The following is a 25,972-nucleotide window of genomic DNA, read 5'->3' on the forward strand; positions in this document are numbered from 1 at the left end:
AAGCCTATGCCCCCTCTAAAGGGTACCGTTAGTCACAGAGGCAGATGTGACCTTATATATTATTTTAGGCCCTACTTCCCTGTTTTTTGCTGTCTGGACTTCAGTTTCTTTCTTTTGACTCTTGTCTTGCTCCCTTGATATTTGGGGACTTGTACCTTTTCACAGGAACTGCAGTGGCTCAAGTGGTTAAGACGCTGAACTGCAGGCTGTGGAAGGTCGGTAGTTTGGCAGTTCGAGACCCGGGTGCCGCATGACGGAGTGAGCTCCCGTCTCTAGTTCCAGCTCCTGCCAACCTAGCAGAGGAGCTGCGGTGGCTCAAGTGGTTAAGACGCTGAACTGCAGGCTGTGGAAGGTCAGTAGTTCAGCGGTTCAAGACCCGGGTGCCGCAAGACAGGGTGAGCTCCTGTCTCTAGTTCCAGCTCCTGCCAACCTAGCAGTTCGAAAGCAAGAAATTGCAAGTAGATAAATAGGTACCACTTCAGTGGGAAGGTAACAGCGTTCCGTGCGCCTTGGTGTTTAGTCATGCCGGCCACATGACCACGGAAACGTCTTCGGACAGCGCTGGCTCTTTGGCTTTGAAACGGAGATGAGCACCGCAACCCTAGAGTCGGATTCGACTGGCTTTCAAGCAAGGGAACCTTTACCTTTACCTCTTCACAAAAAAAAAAAAAGAGAGAAGCTTCTCTAAAACATTAGTTTTAAAAAACGCCACAAGCGTCGTGGCACACGTGTTGGGAATCAGGTGCATCCTCCCACTTCTACCAGTGCAGCAGACCAAATTAAAAAACTTCCACAACCATTTCCCACATGACGGGAAATACGTGTGCATTTAAATGCATGGATTGTGACACCACATGCAGGAGAGATGATGTGAGAATCAGTACAGAAGCGAAGGCGCATTCGGTTAGTATATTGAGAAAGTTGGCTGAGCGGGTCCTTACGGAGATTGAGGGGCGCTTTCCACTTCCTTGGCTTTTGGATTAATCCCCAGTTTCCCACTAAACCTCAAAAAATCATATGAGTGGCAGAGGGACTGGAGTCAATAGATGTTGTCGTCTGGACTCATGGTGAGACAATCACAGGACTGGCCTGCTAAGCTCCACACTCTCAAAGCTCCACCTGTGTCATCCACACTCATTCGGCTGAGCGAATTAACCATTAGGTGCACCCTCCTAGCGTGGCACTTTCAGGACACCAGCTCTTAAACGCTGTTATTAGCAGCAAGCGTTCTGAATTTGTTATCCACTCTTGGTGTATGGTATGTGATGTTCCAGAGAGCTGAGAATTGAACATGGCAAGTGCCTATTAATTATGTTGGAAATTCTGTTGGAAATTCTCCAACTATGTGACATTTACATGAAATCCCATATTGACAGTTGATAGGTATAATCATTCCCCTGGTATAGGAGGAACCTTGTATACCTTCCATGGCCATTGATTTTAATGCTGACTTGGGTAGCTCAGGCTAGCCTGCTCTTGGGAGGTAAGCAGGGTTGGGCGGGAGACTTCCGAGGAAATCCAGGGTTGCTCTGTGAAGGAATCATAGGGAAGGGACCCCCAGGGTCATCTAGTCCAACCCCAAGGAAGGCAATGGCAAACCCTCTCTGAACACCTCTTACCCTGAAAACCCTGCGAGGGGTCGCCATAAGTCAGCTGTGACTTCTTTTCTTTTTTTTTAATCCCCAAAGGGATATTTTTTTATTTTGCAAAGACTACAAAAACTACCAAGAAATATTAAGGAAGGGACTACAACTAGGGATAAAGAAAAGCAAACCACACTAAACTAAAACCCCAAGAGGAGGAGATCTTTTTACTGTTGGTAAAAGTGTTAGTACTACGAGTGTTAATATCACAATATACTTGTGGAGTTCTTGCTTATAACAGTTCGCTATTTACATGTTGTGGAGTTCTTGCTTATAACAGTTCGCTATCTATATGTCAATTTGTTAGTTGTTCTCTTCTCTCCTAAGTCGAGCTGTGACTTGACAGTACTTTACACACATTGTGTTTCATCAGCCAGTTTTTCTTGCCTCTCTTTATTAGAAAGGACCCAAATGCTTGACCTTCCCAAGTATATTTCATTCAGAGACATCCTTCTAGATGTAATAGCTAGACATCTTAATACACTGGCAGCAAACCACTTTTCGTAGCGTAATGGCGACCCCCACGATCAGGGTTTTTTCAAGGCATGAGATGAGCAGGGGTGGGTTTGCCACTGCCTTCCTCCGCACAGCAGCCCCCAGTCTTCCTTGGTGGCCTCCCATCCAGTTAATAGCCATGGCCAACATCCACCAATCTGTTTGGTTTTTATCCACTGGCCCTTGGTTGGGCAGCTACCTTTTCAGATACGAGAAGAAGAGATTGGATTTATGCCCTGCCCTTCACTACCCAAAGGAGTCTCAGAAGCGGCTTACAAACTCCTCACCTCCCCACAACAGACACCCTGTGAGCAATGTTCCCTCTAAACTGTGGAGTCTCGTGAGCAAAAATTATACTCTGAGCTACTGGTATTAAAGTTCTGAGTGAGCGATTTGGCTGCTGAATAAATCAGTTTGCTCTGGAGCCTTCCTTCCTGAGCCGAGACAAAAATGTGTGAGCCGGAGGCTAAAAAACTGTGAGCTAGCTCACACTAACTCGGCTTAGAGGGAACACTGCCTGTGAGGTCGGTGGGGCTGAGAGAGCTCTTGACCGAAACTGCTCTTTTTCAAGGACAGCTCTTAGAGCTACGGCCTGCCCAAGGTCATCCAGCAGGTGCAAGTGGAGGAGTGGGGAATCAAACCCGGTTCTCCCAGATTAGAGTCCGCGCACTTAACCACTACACCAAACTGGACTCCCTTAGTTTCTAATTGCTGGAAACCCTTTATATGGGACCCACAAATCTGGTAACCAGCTATGACCATCCCTGTCTCAGAAATACCTTCCACGACCCAGAGTTTCTCTCTTGCTTGTGAACTTGGAAGAGAGAGGGTCTTCACAGTAGGCATGAGAGGCCAGTGCATCTCCTGGCAGCCTGAAAGAATACGGTGGAGGAGCAGGATCACTTGAAGCGGCTGCCTTCTGAGTCAGACCATTGGTCCTTGTCTGCTCTAACTGGTGGAAGTCCTCCCTGGCATCAGGGGAGAAGAGTCTTTCCCCAGGTTGTGTCTGATATCTTTTTAACCAGAGGCCCAGTGGATTGAACTTGGAACCTTCTGCACGCCAAGTACTATTCTGAGTTTTGTTTTATCGTGCATTTCTTTCCTGTCCTTTCTTCACGGGAGAGTCCTGAACAGCCTGTGCTAGCCTGATCTTGTTGGAAGCCAAGAAAGGTCATCCCTGGGCTCTTTTTGTAGCAGGAACTCCTTTGCCTATTAGGCCACACCCCCTAATGTAGCCAGTCCTCCAAGAGCTTACAGAGCTCTTCTTACAGGAGCTACTGTAAGCTCTTGGAGGATTGGCTACATTAGGGGTGTGTCACTTAATATGCAAATGAGTACCTGCTACAAAAAAAGCCTAGCTTGGACGGGAGATTGCCAGCGGAGACCAGGGGTTTCTGTGCGGTGGAAGGCAATGGCAAACCACCGCTGCTCCTCTCATGGCTTGAAGATCCCCTGGTCCTGGGGTCGCCATGAGTCACTCGTGACTCGATGGCCAAAAATCGATGTTGTTGTAGTTGTAGTTGTTCCTCCTTCATGGAGGTCAGGGCAGCATTTGTGGTTCTTTTGCTTCTGTTTGATCATCACAACAACACTGCAGGGTAGCGTAGGCTGGAAGAGTACGAAAGGCCCAAGGCTGTCCAGTAAGTGTCAGGGCAGGTGGTGATTCGAACCTGGGTCTCCCCAGTCCTAATCCAGTGTCCTAACCGGTTTGTCACGCTGGTTCTCAGTGCGCTGTCGTTGAACGGCATTCCCGTGTGTGCCATTCTCTTGTTTCTCTCTGGCTTCGATGAAAACTGGAACGCCAAGAGGGACTCCTGCCCTTTCTTTCCTTCGCTAAAGCCCAATGCAAACGGAGACTTGTTTGCTCTTGCGAATAAGTGATACCATCAGGAAATTAAAAAGCTGCCATCCATACAGGGGCATTCTCTCTCTCTCCCTCTCTGTATTTTCTGTGTGCGTGCGCATGTGTGCATGTGTCTGCACCTGGAAGTCAGGTTGACGTCTGGTGAGTGGTGACTGACCCCTATTAGGGGCCTGGAGGATATTCAGAGAGGTGGCTGAATAAAGCCTGCCCCCACCTCCCACCTCTGGTATTCCAAGGAGGTCTCCCACCCAAGTACATGCCAAAGTCGACCCTGTTTAGCTTCTGAGATCTGATGAGATCAGGCTTGCCTGGCCTAGCCAGGTCAAGGTCATACAGGAGCATTCTCAACTGCTTCCTCAGGAGGTTTTTCTCTGCCTTGGCTTTCCGAATTTTATTTTTGCTGGCAACTCGCTGCTGACTTTTGGCGACCACGTAGGGTTTCCAAGGTAAGAAACGTTCAGAGGTAGTTTGCCGTTGCCTGCCTCCATGTCACGACCCTGGTGTTCCTTGGAGGTCTCCCATCCAACTATAGCCAGGGCTGGCCCTGCTTAGCTTCCGAGATCTGACAAGATTGGGCTAGCCTGGGCTATCCGATTCATGCCTTTTAAACGCTGTTTAAAAGCTTCCGAATAGTATCTCGCCACAGCCGTCCTGTTTCCTCTTTCCCAAACCTGCTTTGCTGCGGTCTTTTTTGAAAGGACGCAGTCCAACCCCATTAGCACGCCACCTGGAAAGAAAGGTGTGCTTTTTTCCTGCCCTGCAAAAATTGCACCCACATAGCTGCTGTTTTCTCACTGTCAAACTTTCGTGGGCAGCATTTCCCCTGCCTTCCTTCTGGGCCACTGGAGGGTTTTTTGTTTTTTTTAAGCTGGCAATAGCTATAGCACTGTAGGGATGTTGAATGTTATGCTATAACCCAATCTCATCAGATCTGGGAAGCTAAGTAGCGTCGGTACTTGTATGAGGAACCACCAAGGAAGACACTGCAGAGGAAGGCAATGGCAAATCACCTCTGCTTTCTCACTTGCCTTGAAAGCCTCTTGCTGGAGTTGCCATAAGTGGGTTGTGAGTTGGCAGCACTTATGCACATATGGCCCTGTAACGAGCTATTGCCACGGCAAATTCGACTGCTATCCCCCCCAAAAACCGGATGGATATCGTAATTCTGCATGCAAGAGCATCTGGGAGGGAAAGGGTTAAGGGCAGGGCTATTTTGGGGCAGGAACGCACAGGAACAGAGTTCCGGCTGGCTCCCAAGCTGGCCACACCCAGCAGGAACTCATTAGCATAATAGGCCACACCCAACAGCAGGAACTCATTAGGATTGGCTACTTTAGGGGTGTGTGGCCTAACATGCTCCAAAAAAAAGCCCTGGGTTTTGACAACAAACAAGGTAGAATAAGAAGCAAAAAGTGGGTGTGGCTGGATGACCACACTTCTGGTAACAAGGGGGTGCGGCCTAATAAGCTGTGCTGTCATGGGTGTGGCCTGATATGCTAATGAGTTTCTGATGTTGGGTGTGGCCTATTATGCTAATGAGTTCCTGCTGGGCTTTTTCTACAAAAAGAGCCCTGGGGGAATTCTCTCACTCAGGTACACTTTGCATTCGGCCCCACCCTCTCATGGGTTCAGTCTTGAGCCTCTTTGGCTGTTGATTGCCTTCTGTTTTTCCGTCTTCTATAGGGCCTATCTTCTTCTTCTCTCCTACCTGGGCTTGGAGCTGTAGCGAGTTAACCTTGCTGAAGTTAATCTGTCCATAATAAGTTAAATGTACCTACCTGAACGTGTCGTGTAAGATGTGTTCCTGTTTTTGTAACTAAAATTTCTTTCTCTTGTCACCATTGGAGTCAGACCATCTTTGTAATTTGTTTGGACAGCCTTTCCCCCTTGCTCTGGAAACGTGGAGGATCGGGGGTACTGCGTAAAGCTTCTGTGCTTCCAAGACAAATGATTTTTAACATTTAACCCAATAGACCCAAGGCAGAGTCACTGCAGGAAACATTGCTTACCGTGCCTAAAGCCAGCTCTGGGTTGAGAAAATCCTGGAAATCTTGGGAGTTTGGGGAGGGGAGGGATCTCAGTGGGGTATAATGCCATAGAGTTCACCTTCCAAAATGGCCGTTTTCTCCAGGGGAACGGATTGCTGTCTCCTGGAGATCAGGTGTAATCCCCGGCGATCTCCAGCCACTACCTGTAGGATGGCAACCCTACTCTTACCCTTCCTGCCCTTTTAAAACTAACAGGAATTAGACCTAAGATTCAGGAATTGGCTGATGACCATTACACACAGGGGTGTCGTTGAATGTATGCCTGAGTTTTGTGTGTGGTATGCTTAGAGCCTGCCAACCTAGCAGTTCGGAAGCAAGAAATTGCAAGTAGATAAATAGGTACCACTTTGGTGGGAAGGTAACAGTGTTCCGTGCGCCTTGGTGTTTAGTCATGCCGGCCACATGACCACGGAAACGTCTTCGGACAGCGCTGGCTCTTCGGCTTTGAAACGGAGATGAGCACCGCAACCCTAGAGTCAGACTCGACTGGCTTTCGAGCAAGGGAACCTTTACCTTATGCTTCGATCATAAAATATAGATAGAGAAATGAAGTTGTCTTGTCTTAAGTTTTTGGTTGCGGGGGAGGGGGTGTCATGCGATGGTACTGTTGTGTCCTTGTTCGGCAGTGGATGAATGGTTAAAATGTGCTATGCTGGCAGGAAGATGCTATGGGCCGTTGGACATACCTTCTAATCCCACACCCGTCTTGCATTTTTGACTGTGATGTTTAGTGGCGCTAAAGATCCTGGGCTGAGCCTGGCCTCTGAGTGGTATTGCTTTCCTGAGGCAATTTTGGTTTGCGCATCTGGTGAAGTAACATCTGTTGATTTCTAACAAGAGCAGAAGACCAAATACGGACACTTGTTCATTGCTGAAAGCCCGCACTGTCCCAGAGGAAAGCGACAGAATTTGAAACTCAAACTTGCTGTGAGGAGTTTGGTGTTGCTGAACTTCACACGTTCAAAATCGCACAAAAAAAATTGTGATTAGAAATCTTAATGTAATAGTGTATAATTCTGTGAGAGCGTGTATTCCTTCGGATTTTGAAAAGGGCCGAGTATCGTCGTGTTGTTACTTTTCATATTTGCTTTGGTGACTCACAAGGACTAGAAACTTAGGTGGTCGTCTTTTAAATGGCTACTGGAATCCACTTTCCCAATCTAACAAGCGCTTTCCAGCCACATGAAAATGTCTGGGAAGACGGCACACAGACCACGTCTTGCCTGGTCCCTGGCTGCTGTGTGTGTAAAAATCCCCAAATTCTATCTATTCCAGTGGTCATTATGTGCTGTTCTGGCTTCTGATAGCCCCTGAATCAGACTGTTGGTCCATCAAGGTCTGTGTATTCTGCTCATATATGGCTCTGGCCCTCTGGAGTCGGAAGTATTTATTTATTTGACTAGATTACCTGCCAAGGGGAGGCAGCCACTACCTGTAGGTTGGCAACCCTACTCTCACCCTTCCTGCCTTTTTAAAACTAACAGGAATTAGACCTAAGATTCAGGAATTGGCTGATGACCATTACACACAGGGGTGTCGTTGAATGTATGCCTAAGTTTTGTGTGTGGTATGCTTAGAGCCTGCCAACGTAGCAGTTTGGAAGCAAGACATTGCAAGTAGATAAATAGGTACCACTTCAGTGGGAAGGTAACAGCGTTCCTTGCGCCTTGGTGTTTAGTCATGCCGGCCACATGATCACGGAAACATCTTCGGACAGCGCTGGCTCTTCGGCTTGGAAACTGAGATGAGCACCGCAACCCTAGAGTCGGATTCGACTGGCTTTCGAGCAAGGGAACCTTTACCTTATGCTTAGATCATAAAATGTAGCTAGAGAAATGAAGTTGTCTTGCCTGCAGAGCTGTTTTTATGTCTTAATTTTTTGGTTGCGGGGGAGGGGGTGTCATTCGATGGTACTGTTGTGTCCTTGTTCAGCAGTGGATGAATGGTTAAAATGTGCTATGCTGGCAGGAAGAGGCTATGGGCCGTTGGGCGTACCTTCTAATCCCACACACCAGTCTTGCATTTTTGACTGTGTGATGTTTAGTGGCGCTAAAGATCCTGGGCTGAGCCTGGCCTCTGAGTGATATTGCTTTCCTGAGGCAATTTTGGTTTGCGCAGCTGGTGAAGTAACATCTGTTGATTTCTAACAAGAGCAGAAGACCAAATACGGACACTTGTTCATTGCTGAAAGCCCGCACTGTCCCAGAGGAAAGCGACAGAATTTGAAACTCAAACTTGCTGTGAGGAGTTTGGTGTTGCTGAACTTCACACGTTCAAAATCGCACAAAAAAATTTGTGATTAGAAATCTTAATGTAATAGTGTATAATTCTGTGAGAGCGTGTATTCCTTCGGATTTTGAAAAGGGCCGAGTATCGTCGTGTTGTTACTTTTCATATTTGCTTTGGTGACTCACAAGGACTAGAAACTTAGGTGGTCGTCTTTTAAATGGCTACTGGAATCCACTTTCCCAATCTAACAAGCGCTTTCCAGCCACATGAAAATGTCTGGGAAGACGGCACACAGACCACGTCTTGCCTGGTCCCTGGCTGCTGTGTGTGTAAAAATCCCCAAATTCTATCTATTCCAGTGGTCATTATGTGCTGTTCTGGCTTCTGATAGCCCCTGAATCAGACTGTTGGTCCATCAAGGTCTGTGTATTCTGCTCATATATGGCTCTGGCCCTCTGGAGTCGGAAGTATTTATTTATTTGACTAGATTACCTGCCAAGGGGAGGTAAAATCCATGGTAAAATTCTTACGTACCTAAAAATATGATGCTAAGAATTTCAGTAGTGCCATTGTCTCACAGGGAGGGATGTGCCAGAAGGCTGTAAACGTCGCTGACCTCAACCAAATGCCTGGTGAAACATCTTTGCCTTACAGACCCTGGTATTCCTTGGTGGTCTCCCATCCGAGTACTAACCAGAGCCACCCCTACTTAGCTTCCAAGATCTGACGAGATTGGGCTTGCCTCGGCCATCCAAGTCAAGGCTATCACCTACTACCTGATCCTTAACTGGAGATGCTGGGAATCGAACCTGGGACCTCCTCCATTCCGAGCAGATGCTCTCCCACTGAGCCACATCCCTCCTTTTGATTTTTAGAGTTAAACAGGGCTATCTTTGGGCAGGAACGCACAGGAACGGAGTTCCGGCTGGCTCCCAAGTTGGCCACGCCCAGCAGGAACTCATTAGCATAATAGGCCACACCCAACAGCAGAAACTCATTAGGATTGGCTACATTAGGGGTGTGTGGCCTAACAAGCAAAGGTGTTCCTGCTACAAAAAAGGTAAACAGAATAACAAGCAAAAGGTGGGTGTGGCTGGATAACCACACTTCTGGTAACCTGGGGGTGTGGCCTAATGTGCTAATAAGCTGTGCTGTCAGGGGTGTGGCCCAATATACTAATGAGTTCCTGCTGTTGGGTGTGGCCTATTATGCTAATGAGTTCCTGCTGGGCTTTTTCTACAAAAAGAGCCCTGGACTGTTTGCCTTGGAAAACATGGCTTGAAATTTAGTTCCCTCTTACCATATATTTAGCCCATTCTTGCTCTAAGGAGCGCAGGATGATGTGCATCGTTCTTCCTTCCTCATTTTATCCTCACAGCAACTGTATGAGATGGGTTAGGAAGATAGTGATTGTCTGTCCCAAGGTCACCCAGTGAGCTCCTGTGGTAGAATGGGGAATAAAATGGGTCCCTCGGGTTTTAGTCTGACACTCTGACCACTACACCACACAGTCTTTTGTGCCACCAACTGACTTCTGTGACCTTAGGGAAATGATTTAATGAGATTGTCATTCAGAACTTGCCTTCTCTTTATGAAATGAAGGTAGTGCTTTCCTTTTTCTCTCCGGATTCGTGGGGATGGATTCATTTTTACTAAGCCTTACCCTCCAGAATTGTTTCATGGCGTGACCCATTGTTAAGATTTCGGTTTTGTTGTCCTCAGGGGTCATTTTGTAGAAAAAGAGGTGCAGGAGCTCAGTAGCATAACATATTAGCATAACTTATTTGCATACACACCCCCTGACATCAACGGACATGTGTCAGAGGGCAACACCCACCGCTCAGGCTCCACTGGACTCTTTTGGATTGCTAGCTATGGGGGGGGGGACACGCAGATCTGCCCTCACAGAAGAGGGAGAGCTTGTACCTGAATAAACCTTGGCCTTAAAGGTGCCACTGGACTGTTTTGGATTGCTATGGGGGGGGGGCTCTGCAACTTGGCTGCTTCTTGCTCCTTGTGGCCTGGGGCTGCTGGAAGCAGGGGGCGGGGCTTGTTGCATGTGCCCGCCCCCTGGGCTCTTTACTGCCGGAGCTCCGCTCCTGTGCGCTCCTGCAGGAAATGACCCCTGGTTGTCCTTAATGAAAAAGAACTGTATTCTCAATTTCCTTTTTACAGAGCTGGCAGAGCTGAGGGAATGAGCCGTGGTCTGTGAGGCTGCTGGTTCGTATCTCGCCTCAGTCCACACTCAGGGGGTGACCTTTAGCAAACCACGCTCGCTCTGCCTCAGTCCGTCACCTGTGATATGGGGTTCATAACAGCGGCCTGCGTTACAAGACTGTTGTGAAGCTTACAAGAATACAGTGAGAATGTAGGAGAAGGCCTTTCAGTCACGAAAGAGCTATGCCAACGCTCTGCTCTTATTCTGTGCAGGCTTTATCGATTTTCATACCTCATGATGACCTATCCATGAAAGGATTCTGAATGAACTGTACTGCCGCATTTGCAGCTCCATTCCAAATAAGTGTGTGTGTGTGGGGGGGGGACTAAGAGACTCTTCTCAAGTTTCCATTTTAGCCGCTTCTCCTGCTTGAATATTTTGTACATATTAGATTCCATGTCAAAAATGAAGTCAAATGAGGAGGAAGATCTATGTTTTATTTCAGTTAACCGAAAAACAATTGGACCAAATAGTCCATCCAAAATTGACTACTCAGCATATTTAGGGAATATGCTTCAATTAACAGGAAAACAATTGGACCAAGTAAGTAATCAAAAATTGACAACTTTCTTCTTTTTCTTCTTCATCTTCTCCTTGAACATATTCTGAACATATTCAGGAAATACATGATATTTTATACATGGACTGACATCATCAAGAAAACAATATTCAAACAGCATAATTGGTTACAAAAGACAGTGGTAATTTGAGTAATAATCCTCTAATTGGCCAGATATAAAGAAACATATATCTACAACAAACCAAGTGTTTACTTAACCTGACCTAAATGATAATGGGCAAGGAATCTTCATATCCCAAACAAAAGTATTCATTACTGATACGAGACTAAAATCTTATCTGACCCAGACATTGAAAGGTTTGCCCTAAGAACTACAGAATCATGAACTTTGTACCTATTATGTTGTCCGCTAACAATATCAGACCTACAAGAGGAAAGCCTTCTATATAACAGGCCTTTCTAACATCCTAATAAAATATTACTTAAAGAATAAATCTATAAAAACCAGAGAAATATGAATATGAACAATCAAGAAGAAAAAAACCTATACAGGGCTCTTTTTGTAGAAAAAGCCCAGCAGGAACTCATTAGCATAATAGGCCACACCCAACAGCAGACACTCATTAGCATATTAGGCCACACCCATGACAGCACAGCTCATTAGCACATTAGGCCGCACCCCCATGTTACCAGAAGTGTGGTCATCCAGCCACACCCACCTTTTGCTTCTTATTCTGTTTACCTTGTTTGTTGTCAAAACCCAGGGCTTTTTTTGGAGCAGGAACTCCTTTGCATGTTAGGCCACACACCCCTAATGTAGCCAATCCTAATGAGTTTCTGCTGTTGGGTGTGGCCTATTATGCTAATGAGTTCCTGCTGGGCGTGGCCAAATCGGGAGCCAGCCGGAACTTCGTTCCTGTGCGTTCCTGCCCAAAAATAGCCCTGCCTATATATAAAAATCTTTATATTCCCATTCATACTACAAATATAGCAACTGCTTCCCTGTTTCTCTTCTGTAATCAGTCTGAAAAGTGGGTTGCCTCTTCAGCAGGCGATGGACACCTCTAGACAAACGTCTTTAGCACGTTCTCAAGAAATGTGTTTTGCGAAGGGAAATGAACTGTGTCCGTGAGCGATTCCTAGTGACCATCCCCAGAATCCCCTTGAGGGAGAGACGCTGGAGCAGTTAAAATGGCAGTTGGAGGGCAGGCACTTTTGTTACTGAGCCGCTTTTTGTTTTTCGCTTCCAGAGCTATATTATGACCGAGGGAACCACCATGAATTTGTCTCCCTGGTGAAGGACTTGGCCCGCCCTGGGGAGTTCACCCAGTCGCAGACGTTTGACTTCGAATTCACGCATGTGGAGAAACCGTATGAGTCCTATACTGGGCAGAATGTGAAACTAAGGTGAGGTGCATGTTGAGGGTTGGGGGGGTGGGTAGAGGAGTGACTTATTTAATCCATTTATACTCTGCCTTCCTCCCCCATGGAGACCCAAAGCAGCTTGCACCATTCTCTCCTCCTCACAACAACCCTGTGAGGTAGGTTAGTCTGAGAGAGTGTGAAAGGTCCCCCCCCCAAAAAAAAAGCTATATGTGCAGGCCCTAACCTGGACAGCCCAGGCAAGTCCAATCTCGTCAGATCTCGGAAACTAAGCAGGGCCGACCCTGGCAAGTATTTGGGTGGGAGACCTCCAGAGAATACCAGGACCGGGAAGCAGAGGCAGACCATCTCAAGCCACCTCTCTGAACATCCTGCACGCCCCAGTAGGAGCCTCCAGAGGTCGCCATGACTTCTGGGCACGGGGACACACACACACAAATGCAAAAATACGAAAACAAAAAAAGCTATATATGCAGCAGATGCGGAGAGAACCAAGAGTTCCTTTCCAAGTGTCCGTTTCAGCCACTTCCATTACACGAATGAGGATTTGAACCCGTGTCTCTCAGATACTAGTCCAACACTTTTTGCCACTATAGCACTGTGGCTCTCTGTTTTATTAGCATACCAGGGTTTTTTTTTAATTTCCAGCAATGAAGTCCCACTAAAGTAGGGATCTAGAATTTTTAGAAAACTCGAACTTTAGGCTTGACAATGAGGTGCCATTTTCAGGGTGTTCTTCTAAGGAAAAGTTTGCAGATATTTTGAACGCAGTATATTACTTTCCCCTCCTTAGCTTTCCAGTGACACAGGCTGTAGTCCTACAGATGCTTTCCCGGGAGTAAGCCCCATTGAGGACATACTTCTGAGTAGACCTGCTTAGGGTTTCTTTCACAGTTGCAAAGACATGAAGATCTGTTCAAAAGTGGGTGTCCAAACCTTGCAAGGAATTCTGCCTGGCTCCCTGATACCAGATACGCTTACTGAAACAGTCTGTTTCACACTCACTGGGTGTGTTCAGACGCGGCGTTTGCAACGGTATAGGTGCCGGTTGCAATCGGTGTACTTACCGGCGTTCACACGTAGAACATCTGCCTTCCGTCCCTAACCGTAGCAAAGCCCTTTACACCATTGTACTCTGCCACTAGGTCCCCAAGTGGTGGTATCCTGAGTACAACGGTTGTAATCGCTGTACCCCCGTCTGATCGCTCTCCACCGTTCCAGAGCCACTTCCATTCGGAAGCCCGAGGCTTCCGATTTTCGCCCGCCATTTTTTTTTTGTTAGGTTGCCGATATGCGCTTGGGCGAAGCTTCGCCCCAGCGTTTTTTTTTTTTTAAAAAAGGAAAGGCCCTTAGTTTAACTTTCCGGAGGAGTCCGGGGCTTCAGGGAGCCCAGTTTGGGCTTTAAACTTTAAAGGTAAGTCCTTACCTTTAAACTTTAAATGTAATACGGGGTGTTTTGAGCATGCGCAAAGATCGCCATTCTGTGGATGGCTGCCTATGCGAATGCTCAAATTGAGTTAAAAAAAAAAAGCCGACACCCGCAGCATGTGAACGGGCATACAGCGATGGGCTCCGCTGTGAGGGAGGTAAGTGTGATCGCGTTTCAGCCGGCATAAACTGCACCGGTTCCAACCGGTACACTTTATGCCGGTTGAAACCCCGCGTCTTGGAAGGGACCTACAGGGTCATCTAGTCCAACCCCATGCACAATGCAGGGAATTCACAAATACCTTTTCCCCGCACACACCCCCAGTGACCCCTGTTCCATGCCCAGAAAATGGCAATAAAACCTCCAGGTTCCCTGGCCAAAACGCCTAGAAAAAAATTGCTCCCTGACTCATAGAGCTATCAGACAGATATCCAAAGTGGGTGCTTCAGTTTCTCCCTCCTTTGCAGGTACTTCCTTCGGGCCACCATCAGCCGCCGACTGAATGACGTGGTGAAGGAGATGGACATTGTTGTGCACACGCTGAGCACCTACCCAGAACTCAACTCCTCCATCAAGATGGAGGTGGGGATCGAAGATTGCCTCCATATTGAGTTTGAGTACAACAAATCCAAGTAAGGAGGGGTTTTTGTCTTTGTTGGGTTTTTGATGCTTATCCCATAGATAGCATCCAAGAAATGAATGCACATGGAGACATCCCTGGACACCTGTGGATTGGGTCCACTGCCTTCCTTCTGCCAAGGAGGAGGTCTTCCCCTGAGTGGGTGGAGGGTCTTAGTGGATCCCAGGTTGCATACATGTATACATGTGAAGGTGCATTCTATTGAATCAGACCATTTTGTCCTTCAAGGCCTGCAGTGTTTACCCCGTCTGGCAGCAGCTCTCCAGGGTCTCAGGCAGAAATCTTTCACATCACCTACTACCAGGTCCTTTTAACTGGAGTTGCTGGGGATTGAACCTGGGACCTTCTGCGTGCCAAGCAGAGGCTCTACCACTGAGCTAAATTTACAGCACATATGAAGAAGAGGAGATTGGATTTATACCCTACTCTTCACTACCCGAAGGAGTCTCAGAGTGGTTTACAACCTCCTTTCCTTTCCCTTCCCCTCCCCACAACAGACACCCTGTGAGGTAGGTGGGGCTGAGAGAGCTCTTTTGAGGACAGCTCTTGAGAGCCAGTTTGGTGTAGTGATAAGGAGCGCGGACTCTAATCTGGTAGAACCGGGTTTGATTCCCCACTCCTTCACATGCAGTTGCTGGGTGATCCTGGACAAGCCACAGTTCTCTCAGAGCTGTTCTCTCAAGAGCAGTTCTCAGTCAGAGCTCTCTCGGTCCCACCTACCTCACAGGGTGTCTGTTGGCAAGAGAGGAAGGGAAGGACACGTCAAGCCGCTCTGAGACTCTTGAGTGAAGGGTGGGGTATAAATCCAATCTCCTTCTCTTCTTCAACAGCTCTGGGAGAACTTGTGACTGACCCAAGCTCACACCAGTAGCTGCATGTGGAGGAGTGGGGAATCAAACCCGGTTCTCCCAGATTAGAGTCTGTGCTCCTAACCACTACACCAAACTGGCTCTCAGGAACAGAACATACACGTGAAGAAGAAAGAAGAAGAGATTGGATTTATACCCCACCCTTCACTCGGAGTCTCAGAGCGGCTTACAACCTCCCTTCCCCTCCCCACAACAGACACCCTGTGAGGTGGGTGGGGCTGAGAGAACTCTGACACAAACTGCTCTTTTTCAGGGACAGCTGTGCTAGAGCTTGTGACTGACCCAAGGTCACATCAGCAGGTGCAAGTGGAGGAGTGGGGAATCAAACCCGGTTCTCCCAGATTAGAGTCCATGCATTTAACCACTACACCAAACTGGTGGATGGGCTTCTCTTAACGATTCAGCTTGGTTCACCTTCAGTGTTTAGGATTATTCAGGGACATGTTCCTTCCCTAGTTTCCTCATCCGGCGAAGGGGATTGAGGGTAATTATATCAGTAAAACTTACTACAAAGTACGTTTCAAGCACTGGTGATTCATAAACATTATTTTTGTCATCCTTATGGCAACCCTGTAAAAGATATCAGCCTTTAATATCACCATATTCCAGGTTGGGAGTGTGCATGAGATTAATTAACACTTGTATTTTTGTCCATGTTTTTAAAATAGCATCTTTTATTTTATCAAATAGCACTTGTGAGAAGAACGCATTAATAAATTTCTTGTTGTTAGTAACAGAATGAAGTGGGATGAAAACCGCATTTTCATTCCAGGGATGTGCGACCAGAACGTACTCTTATTTACAAATTACCCCCCTGCCTCTGCTTATGCTCAAAGCAACTTTCAAAATAGAAAAGTTAAAAATTGCAATGGCAGCTGCAACAGGTTAATGCTGTACGCATTGCTGACGAAACAAAAATGCCACCTGTAGTTTCCAGAATCCTAAAAATTACCAGCAGACGAAAATCCATTTCAAAAAGGCCTAAAGTGTGTAGCCATGCATCTCTTTTGGGAAATGGAAAGGGAAGAGGATGCCCAGGGGATCTCTTTCAATAGGTCAGGAATAGAGCCAGCAGGGTGTAGCGGTCAAGAGCAGCTGACTTTAATCTTCTTCTTTTTTGAGCCCCCGGAGGGGATTTTTTATTATTTTTTTGTACTGCAAACACTACAACAGAAAAATAAGGGAGGGGAAACTACATATACAGGATAAAGAATAGAACCCACTATTAACTAAAAGCCCAAGAGAGGAGATCCTCCAACTAGCTTAGTTACATCCAGGGGTCGTTTCGTAGAAAAAGAGCTAGGGGAACTCATTAGCATAACTCATTAGCATATGCCACACCCTCTGACATCACCGGAAGTGTGTCATAAGGCCACAGACCCCGCCCCCAATGGTCCCATGAGGGGCCCGGCGGTGGACCTGCAAGGCCAGCGGGAGTGCGAGGAAGCCTCGCGAAGGCCCTCCCTGGCCCCAGGCAGGCAGGGGTGGGGAGAGGCAGGGAGGAAGCAACTTACCCTCCCTCTTCTCCTGCCTCCTCCTGGCTGAATGAGGGCTGGAAGCGGGGCGGCGGTGGGGCTTCGTCATGTGCCCCGCCCCCCGTACCTCACCCGGGGGAACTGCGATCCCCCGGGATGACCTCTGGTTACATCAAGTCTTCTCATCATTGATCCCTTTATAAACTGAGTCAAACATTTATAGCACTTTTCCTTTAAAGCTTAGCTTTAACTGTCTAGAAACAGTATCCCCAATCATCCCATAACAAAAGTCTCAGAGGTACATTTCAGAGTCCTTCAGCCTTTACTTCTCCTTTCCCCTTCTCTTCCGCAACTTATAAGGACTTTTTGGGGCTGCTGCCCCTTGCTCTGACAGAGAGTCCTCTCCGGAAGAACCAGTGTCTAGCTCGCAGCTGGACTTGCTGTCCTCTTCTTTTTTCCCGTCCCCTGGCCTTCCCAGCTGAACCCTTAGGAATTCTTGAGTTTTCAGAACAGAGTCAAATCTTTTCTTTAATCTTGAGAACCAGGTTTGATTCCCAGTTCCTCCTCCCCATGAAGCCTGCCGGGTGACCTTAGGCCAGTCCCTGTTCTCTCAGAGCTCTCTTAGCCCCACCTGCCTCACAAGGTGCCTGTTGTGGGGAGAGGAAGGGGAGGCGATTGTAAGCTGCTTTGAGACACATGAGGCCTACTGGGTGACCTTGGGCCAGTCCCAGTTCTCTCAGAGCTCTCTCGGCCCCACTTGCCTCACAGGGTTCTTGTTCTGGGGAGAGGAAGGGAAGGCGATTGGAAGCCGCTTTGAAACTCCTTTAAGGTAGAGGAAAGCGGGGTATCAAACCCAACTCTTCTTCTTGTCCGTGACCCGTTTTTGGTTCACAGAACTTTGGGAGGTGCTGTGGAAAAAGCATTCCCCAATGAAACCAGTGGGAACGTTGTCGGGATATGTTATTTCCTTTCTGGCACATGGGCCTGTATCATACCACTCCCCTTGGCAGTTGAAGCCTTCCTCTCCATCCTTAGGTGTGTGCCTTCATCCCCAGTGGCTGTTCTTAATGATGCTAAAGAGCCAAACATAAATCGACTACAGCCAAATACAAATGAAATTTCAGTGTGTTTCCGTAGTGACACTTTGCCCGCCAGCTGACATGAAATGCTCCAAAGCGACAGATTTTTACCAGGGTTGGACCTTAAATGCTCTTCAGTGGAAGTTCAAACCAGTTTGAGAATCCCCCCCTCCCCCAGTTATCCTCGATATCCGGCTCTCCCCTCCAAGATTCTAGAAGCTTTCACCGTCTGTCTTTCCCTCCTTTCATTGACGCTTAGCATCCACGCTTCTCGGATCATTCTCAGTCCTCATCAGGCCCTGTTTTCTTTTTGATTTGATTAATTGACAAAGTAATTTTTTCTGTCGATTTAGGGACTTTCTCTTGGGTATGCAGAAATAAACCCTTTACTGTATCTGTGGGGGGCAGAGCTGTTTGTGCAGCTTGTGTGACTGGGGGTGAGCCATCCAGTTTAGTGTTAGAAGAAGAAGAAGAGTTTGGATTTATACCCCGCCCTTCACTACCCAAATCTGTCTCAGAGTGGCTTACAATCTCCTTCCCCTCCCCACAACAGACACCCTGTGAGCAATGTTCCCTCTAAGCTGTGGAGTCTCGTGAGCAAAAATGCTACTTTGTGAGCTACTGGTATTAAAGTTATGAGCGAGCAATTTGGCTGCTGCGTAAATTGGTTTGCTCTGGAGCCTTCCTTCCTGAGTGGAGACAAAAATCTGTGAGCCGGAAGCTAAAAGACTGTGTGCTAGCTCACACTAACTCAGAGGGAATACTGGCTGTGAGGTAGGTGGGGCTAAGAGAGCTCTGACAGAAACTGCTCTTTTTCAAGGACAGCTCTTCTCAGAACTATGGCTTGCCCAAGGTCACCCAACTGGCTGCAAGTGGAGGAGTGGGGAATCAAACCCGGTTCTCCCAGATTTGGGTCCGCACACTTAACCAGTACACCAAACTGGCTCTAGGTATAGTTAGGGGTATTGGGTCTTAAAGCATCCTGCTTTCAGGCAGTTTGGAAGCATTAATGTTTGGGGAAAATCATAGAATCATAGATTGACAGGGTTGGAAGGGGCCATACAGGCTATCTAGTTCAACCCCTGCTCAATGCAGGTTCAGCCTAGAGCACCCCTGACAAGTGTTTGTCCAGCTGCTGCTTATAGACTGCCAGTGAGGGTGAGCTCCCCACCTCCCTAGGCAGCCCATTCCACTGTGGCACAATTGACTGTCAAAAAGTTTTCCTAAGATCCAGCCAGTACCTTCTTGTCCTTAATTTAAACCCATTATTGCGAGGCCTCTCCTTGTCAGTGCCTGACGATGGAATAATTTGGAAACAGATATTAATATTTCTTTTATTTTTTTTGTGGGAGCGGGTAATATTTGGTAAACTCCAGCCCATTTCTCTCAAAGGACAGCAACAATTCTCCAATAAGTATTACTATTTTGATGCAAATAGGGGGAGGGGCTACAGTAATGCAATTTATTGTAAGCAAAGAAGTGCTTTTATAGTCCTAATCTTCTTTTGTGTCCCCATTTTACAGCGGTAGCAGCAACGTTTACGTCTGCTCTAATTTGTGTAGCCAGTCAGAGCGCAGGTGGAAATAAAATGTGTAGCTATTTCCTTTGCAGGAACAGGTGCTATGTACAAGTGCTAGCTGTCTCCCTGGTCGGATACATTTCTGTGTGCGGGGATGCTCCTTCCCCCACACGAAACATTTCAGTTGCACATGTAATCCCCACTTGTATTCGGTACAGTTCAGGAAAGGAGACAGTGGATGATTCGCTGCAGATCGTTTCAAGGGATAGCCGTGTTGGTCTGCAATAGAAGAGCTAGACTCCAGCAGCACCTTAGAGACCAGCAAGATTTTTGGGGTATAAACTTTCGCGAGTCACTGTGTATCTGATGAAGGGAGTTTTGACTATTGAAAGCTTATACCTTGATTATACCCTGTGGGTCTCTAAGAGCCAGTTTGGTATAGTGGTTAAGTGAGCGGACTCTAATCTGGGAGAACCGGGTTTGATTCCCCACTCCTCCACTTGCACCTGCTGATGTGACCTTGGGTCAGTCACAAGCTCTGGCACAGCTGTCCTTGAAAAAGGGCAGTTTGTGTCAGAGTTCTCTCAGCCCCACCCACCTCACAGGGTGTCTGTTGTGGGGAGGGGGAGGGAAAGGAGTTTGTAAACCGCTCTGAGACGCCAAGTGAAGGGCGGGGTATAAATCCAATCTCTTCTTCTCTTCTTCTATTGGACAAGAATCTAATGATTCCTCTGCAGATATAAATCAGCTGGTTTTCTACAGGATTTATACAGTCTTGTATAAGCTTTATACACTCTTGGAGCAGATGGAACACTTGGGCAGGAGCAGCTGAGGAATTAGGAAAACTTTGTGTGCGGATCCAGCCAGTGCGCTGCACAGGTTCAGTGCCCTGCTGCCACACTGATCTTTCAGACACTTAAAATCTCTGCTGCTGAAGGAAAGGGATCGTGATCCTTGTTTCCTTTGGGGCCAAACTGTCTTTTCAGCAGCTTGCGTAGGGCGAGGACCAATGTTCCCTCTAAGCTGTAGAGCCTTGTGAGCAAAAATTCTACTTTGTGAGCCGCTGGCATTAAAGTTGTGAGCGAGCGATTTGGCTACTGCGTAATTTAGTTTGCTCTGGAGCCCTCCTTCCTGAGCCAAGACAAAAATGTATGAGCTGGAGGCTAAAAACCTGTGAGCTAGCTCACACTAACTCAGCTTAGAGGGAACACTGGCGAGGACTATCCCATCTTTTTTCATGGACTGGGCAAGGAATGCCTGTTTGCCAGTCTCTCTCGCGCCAGTTCTCTGCCAATTCCTCTTATGTCTCCCAGGTATCATTTAAAAGATGTGATTGTTGGGAAGATCTACTTTCTGCTCGTGAGGATCAAGATCAAACACATGGAGATCGACATCATCAAGAGGGAGACCACGGGGACCGGGCCCAACGTGTACCACGAGAACGACACAATAGCGAAATATGAGATCATGGATGGGGCGCCGGTGAGAGGTGAGAACCAACTCGGCTGAAGCTGCCAAGAACGTGCGTGACTCCGCTTCCGACCTTTGGTCCAGCTAGGTGCATGTGGCTCCTCCGCAAGGCAGGAACTCTCCAGGGTCCCAAAATGGAAACTTTTCCTAGCCATGTTACCTTTTTTGGTGTAGTGGTTAATGTTTGGTGTAGTGGTGAAGTGCGCGGACTCTAATTTGGGAGAACCGGTTTTGGTTCCCCACTCCTCCACTTGCACCTGGCTGGATGACCATGGGCAAGCCGTAGTTCTGATTAGAGCTGTTCTTGAAAAAGAGCTGTTTCTGTCAGTGCTCTCCCAGCCCCACCTACCTCACAGGGTGTCTGTTGTGGGGAGGGGAAGGGAAAGGAGTTTGTAAGCTGCTCTGAGACTCCTTCGGGTAGTGAAGGGCGGGGTATAAATCCAATTTCCTCCTCCTCCTCCTCTTAAACTGGTCGTGTGGTTTAATATGAAAAACCTTTACATGTGCCAAGTGTGAGCTCCATAGCTGAGCTATCGAGAGTCAAAGCTGCCTTCATTAGATAACCTGAAATTGGCTTAAAGTTAGTCTGAGGCCCTGTGTGGTGTAGTGGTTAGTGGGTCAGGCCAGGATCTAGGAGACCCAGGTTCAGATCCCTGCTCTGTCATGGAAGTTCGCTGGGTGACCTGGGGCCAGTCACCCTCTCTCAGCCTAACCTACCTTATAGGATTGTTGTGAGAGGAAGAAGAAGAAGAGGAGATTGGATTTATACCCCGCCCTTCACTCGGAGTCTCAGAGCGGCTGACAAACTCCTTTCCCTTCCCCTCCCCACAACAGACACCCTGTGAGGCAGGTGGGGCTGAGAGAGCTCTGACAGGAACTGCTCTTTCAAGAACAGCTCTGACAGAACTATGGCTTGCTCAAGGTCATCCAGCAGCTGCAAGTGGAGGAGAACCCGGTTCTCCCAGATTAGAGTCCACGCACTTCACCACCACACCAAACTGTCTCTCGAGAATGACTTCAGCCACTTCAGATCTCCGTTGGGGAGAAAGGAGGGGTATAAATGAGTGAATAAATACATTAATTAAAGTCAGTTGGTGACCAAATGGGGTTTTTCACCTTTTCTCCCTGCTCCCGTCCAACATCCCCTGGTTTACACCACCCCAAATTCCCCGCCAGGTACGCCCTGATTAGAACAGACGGATCTCTGTTGCGCACGTGCCATGTTTAGAACCTCTGCTCTGCTTTTTGGCTTCCTTTCTCTGACAGGAGAGTCCATCCCCATTCGGCTCTTCCTAGCAGGCTACGAGCTGACGCCAACCATGAGAGACATCAATAAGAAATTCTCTGTGCGTTATTACCTCAACCTGGTGCTGATCGACGAAGAAGAGCGGCGCTATTTTAAACAACAGGTGCGATGGGGCAGGGGATGTCTCGGGGGCGTTTCCATGAGTGCGGGCGAGATGGTTATTGCTCTGGGCAGGGTCTTGCGGCTGGAAATCCAGGCTTGTGCATGGTGTAATCGTCTGGTTTTGCGAATGGTATTTGAAATATTTCAGTTATTTACTTTAATTTGAATTCGAAAATGTTCTGATTCAAAATTTCCTGAAAAATTCACATCACTGCTACAGTTTGGTGTAGTGGTTAAGAGCAGTGGACTCTAACCTGGGGGACCAGGTTCGATTCCCCATCCCTCCGCATGCAGCCAGTTGGGTGACCTTGGGTCAGTCACAGTTCCCTCAGAGCTCTCTCAGCCCCACCTACCTCACAGGGTGTCTGTTGTGGGGAAGGGAAGGGAAAGGAGATTGTAAGCCGCTCTGAGACTCCGAGTGAAGAGCGGGGTATGAATCCAATCTCCTCTTCTTCCTGTGACACTTCAGTTTCACCTTGACAGTTCATGATTCTAGTAATGTAAACTTATTTTTAAGGTAGCCAGGTTGGCCTGTAGTTTAGCAGCTAGATTTGAATCCAGTGGCACCTTAGAGGCTGGCGAGATTTTTTGGAGTGTAACCTTTTGAGAGTCAAAGCTTCCCTCATCAGATATTCAGTAGCACCTTCGAGACCAACAAGATGTTCAGGGTATAAACTTTGCCAAAGTCAAATCCCCCTTTGTCAGAAGTTCTGATAAAGGGAGTGTTGACTCTTGAAAGCTCCTACTCCAAAAATCTTGTTCCTCTCTTAGGTGCTACTGGACTTAAGTCCAGCTGTAAACTCCCTATATATACATTACTTCCCACGTATGCCATGTCTAGAAACAGAGGAGGAGAGGAGAAGAGATTGGATTTATACGTCGCCCTTCACTCAGAGTGGCTTACAAACTCCTTTCCCTTCCCCTCCCCACAACAGACACCCTGTGAGGTAGGTGGGGCTGAGAGAGCTCTTTCGAGGACTGCTCTTGGAAGAAGAGCTCTGAGAGAACTTGTGACTGACCCAAGGTCATCCAGCAGGTGCAAGTGGAGGAGTGGGGAATCAAACCCGGTTCTCCCAGATTAGAGTCTGCGCCCCACTACAGCCAACTGGAGAGCCCTACTGGAGTTGCCAACAGATTCTCCTAGGAAGACCGTAGTCAGTGCTTGAAGGCAGCAGTTCCCCTGCTGTTGCCTTCAGCCCTGATGCTCAGAGGTACATTGCCTCTGAACATGGAGGTTTAACCATCATAACCAGTAATCACTGATCCCTTGCCCTTCACTGATTACTTTAATCCCCTTTTAAAAGCTGTCAAAGTTAGTGGCCATCACAGTAGACCTGTGCTTGTCAGTTATGTTATTTGAAAATGTAGTTATTTTCTGTTCAGATCAGTTTTGTAGGTGAGCCAAAGTTTTGGTATGTTGACTAGTCTAGGGTTTGGGGTTTTTTTTGCTGAGTTGTGTATGTGCGTGTTGCGTAATTTATTATACAATTCCATGGATGCTGTTTGCTTTGGAGATGGGACAGTTTCAAATCTGTATTTGTAATCCACATAAGGCAATTCCTCCTTGATAAAGGAAGGCTAAGAAAGGTCATAGCCTCAAGTAGAATGTTCAGTTTTCCCTGGAGAAGGAAAGAAAGAAATTAACCCAGTGGGGAACTGTGGGAATTGCCAGAAGGAAAGCTGTACCTTTTGAATTTCTGCACTGCGCTTTTAGGCCTTAATCGCACAGACTAGGTAACACTACAATCCCGCTTCTCTTCCTTGGGCAGGAGGTAGTGTTATGGCGCAAAGGAGACATTGTGCGGAAAAGCATGTCCCATCAGGCGGCTATTGCCTCGCAGCGGTTTGAAGGTACGTCCTCCCAGACAGAGAGCAGGACGGCCAGCCAGTCTGCAGAGAACAACGGACGGCAGTGAGACACCCGCGGATCGCGCTCTCTGCAGAACCTCCACGGTCTCAGCCTGGAGACGCTGCGAAAAAAAAGGAGAATACCGAACGAATCTTTCAACAGAGACTTGAGAACACGAATTATCTGTTGGGTTTTGTGTGTTTCCTTTTTTTTTTCCCCCTCTTCATTCCTTCCCACCCCGCCCCGAGGACTAGCAACTTGCAGGATAGTGAGGGGGGATCAGCCCAGGTGACACTAACAATGCCGTCTTCTCTCTGCGTTCAGTATTGCTCTGGCATGCTGTGGTCCAATGCCTTTTTTAAGTAGGGGAACGCGCTAGGTCAGGGGTCCCCAACCTTTTTGCGCCGGTGGGCGCATTTGGAATTCCGGCACGGCACGGTGGACGCAGCAACAAAGCGGCTGCCGCAGGAGGCAGAGCCAGCCACAAAATGGCTGCCACAGCAACACTGGGAAAAAAATCCATGCAGCTGAAACTGCTTCCACTCACTTCCCAAAAAACACTTGGCGGGCACCAGAAAAGGGAACCTTGTTGGGGACCAGTGCACTCGGTGTTCTCACACGTGATGCTAAAGCTGGGTTCCTTTTGTATTTCAGATGTTCAAGCCTCTTGGTACGGATGGACGTTTTGAGTCATTTTTAAATGACCTCTGTCTCTCTCTCTCAGCACCATTTGCACATGCACGCACATAAGTCGTGCCCGAGAGCCTCAAAGGCACATACAGCATTCATGTGTGAAAATCCCCAGTCCACTGTTTCCCCCAAATTCCGATAAATGACCACAGAACACCTCAGATTTAAAATTGGAGGCCCACTTCAGCTTTGCATTCCCCAAAGGTTTGTTTTTTAAAAACGTACGAGAATGAGCACGGAACAGTGACTGAGGCAGAGGTGCGGCGGGCAGGCTCCTCCAGGGACACCGCATTCTGATGAGCCCCTAGATTGGGAACGACCAAGTGAGTCTATCACATTTGGTGCAACAATTATCCACTACCCCAGTGGTCATGAATCATGCAGAGATGCAGCAGGTAGCCTCTTCTGTAGTTGAGTGTGTTAATGCTTACGACGGTTTCTATTGGTTTGACCTGTTAAGTGTATTTATTGTGGCGCTCTAGTAGTTTTCTTGCATTTGCACTGCAGGGGGTTGATGACGAGGACGAAAAGTGAAAAAAAATGGTTACGGCTTGACAATTACAGTGTGTCCTCCGGCTATCGGGGAGAGCTGTTCATTTCCATTGAGGGAAATACAGATGGGGGGGTGGGTGGGAAGGGAAGGCAGACATTTCCCTTAAAAGTGTAGGCGTTGATGAGCAAGGCAAGGCCATTCAGGCTTCAATTATGGCTAAATTTTATTAGGTCTCTGCTGGGTTCTTCCCGGCAGCCACCTCCCTTTTTTCCTGTCCTCGGGCTCTTTGGCGTTTTTATAGAGAGGCAGCAGATTCACTACAGCCTAACCCGGCAAGTCCCAAGATGCTCTGAGCATCATGAAGTGAGTTTCCCACGAGTCCCCAGTAAGCTCTCCCTTTAGAGAGGAGCTGCCTGTTGCATCTCTGCATGCTCTACTGCTCTGCCTCTCCCAGCCAGTGTGCTGTAATGATTAGAGTGTTTGACTAGGACTGCAGGGCTGGGGGTTCAGATTCCCAATCGGTAGGGAAGCTCACTTTCAGCCGGTCACACAGACTCTCAGCGTAACAATATGTTGTCGAAGGCTTTCACGGCCAGAGTTCATTAGTTGTTGGAGATTTTTCCGGGCTGTCTGGCCGTGGTCTTGGCATTG

At 47.7% G+C, this 25,972-nt stretch overlaps 1 protein-coding gene across 1 annotated transcript in view; it reads left to right on the forward strand.

Annotated features, from left to right (window-relative positions):
- Positions 1 to 24,615, forward strand: part of VPS26B (VPS26 retromer complex component B) — a 28,192-nt gene extending 3,577 nt beyond the window's left edge. Inside the window, exons 3-7 of the mRNA XM_015413142.1 lie at positions 12,268 to 12,424; positions 14,297 to 14,461; positions 20,725 to 20,900; positions 22,148 to 22,290; positions 24,059 to 24,615. Of these exons, the coding sequence (XP_015268628.1) occupies positions 12,268 to 12,424; positions 14,297 to 14,461; positions 20,725 to 20,900; positions 22,148 to 22,290; positions 24,059 to 24,205 (788 nt within the window). The 3' untranslated portion in view covers positions 24,206 to 24,615. The remainder of the gene's footprint in view (positions 1 to 12,267; positions 12,425 to 14,296; positions 14,462 to 20,724; positions 20,901 to 22,147; positions 22,291 to 24,058) is intronic.
- The last annotated feature ends 1,357 nt before the right edge of the window (positions 24,616 to 25,972 follow it).

The sequence above is a fragment of the Gekko japonicus genome, unplaced genomic scaffold, assembly GCF_001447785.1.
Source record: "Gekko japonicus isolate JY-2015 unplaced genomic scaffold, Gekko_japonicus_V1.1 scaffold4539, whole genome shotgun sequence".
In the NCBI taxonomy this organism is placed as follows: Eukaryota; Metazoa; Chordata; class Lepidosauria; order Squamata; family Gekkonidae; genus Gekko; species Gekko japonicus.